Below are 855 nucleotides of genomic sequence, written 5' to 3'. Positions count from 1 at the left end.
AGAATCTCCCTGAGTTTGCTCTGCAGCAGCATTTGATCTCAGGTAAAGTTATTTCTCTTCATTTCATCACATTGTGTTCTGGTTGTATGATTTATGGAATAGATGCAGTGAAGTTTTTCATAAATTGAAAAACGGACTTGGACTGAAATCATTTTATTATGTAAGAAGTATAGAGTGAAAAGTGATAGAAGAGACCTCAAGGTAGCAGTATGGGATGTTGAATGCAAGAATGGTAGTTTACAGAAATTTCAAGTTTAGTACAGATTATACAAAAAGTTTTTAATTGCAGAAAACCACAATTGATCATTCAGAGTCTAGTTGTTTTGTTTTATAGGTCATTTTGTCATAATGTGGTTCTCACTTTGTGTTTCACTGCTTCTGCTGGTTAATGGTGAGTACATTTATGAAAGTTGTCAGATTTCTGTCTCTTTTCAATGTCAGCTGACTAGATGCTATATTAACTCATGCTTCAATTTTGCATCAACAGGTGAAATAGTCAATGGACAAACATCAGGTACAACAATCATTCTTCAACTTATAGTTGACTTTATGATGAATCACAATCCCTTTTTCCCCCAGAAATAGAACGGCTCTCAGATAATGGGACACGTTTGATCCAGTAAGGAATGCAGGGAGATGTGTAGATGTAGTCAGTCTCTCAGATCCATCCTCAGTTTATCATCCATCCTTTCTTCCATATAGTTATTTACTTAAGCAGCATCTGATGTAGTTGATGCTGAACAAGAGCTAGAGCATGACAATATGTTTGGTTGTGATTGTCTTTTGTCTCTTTTCAACCTACAACTTCATTCAGAATCTACAACTTCCAGCTCTGATCCCTGCTATGATTATACC

The 855-nt window shown here is 35.8% G+C and overlaps 1 protein-coding gene across 1 annotated transcript in view; it reads left to right on the top strand.

The window, feature by feature from the left end:
- The first annotated feature begins 348 nt into the window (after nucleotides 1–348).
- Nucleotides 349–855, top strand: part of LOC107597755 (uncharacterized) — a 70,366-nt gene continuing 69,859 nt past the window's right edge. Inside the window, 1 exon segment of the mRNA XM_016288934.1 lies at nucleotides 349–391. Coding sequence (XP_016144420.1) covers nucleotides 349–391 — 43 coding nt within the window.

This window comes from Sinocyclocheilus grahami, unplaced genomic scaffold, assembly GCF_001515645.1.
Source record: "Sinocyclocheilus grahami isolate Dianchi unplaced genomic scaffold, SAMN03320097.WGS_v1.1 scaffold236.1, whole genome shotgun sequence".
In the NCBI taxonomy this organism is placed as follows: domain Eukaryota; kingdom Metazoa; phylum Chordata; class Actinopteri; order Cypriniformes; family Cyprinidae; genus Sinocyclocheilus; species Sinocyclocheilus grahami.
Note: the sequence above shows the minus strand (reverse complement) of the source record. Positions and strands in the feature narration are given on the sequence as shown.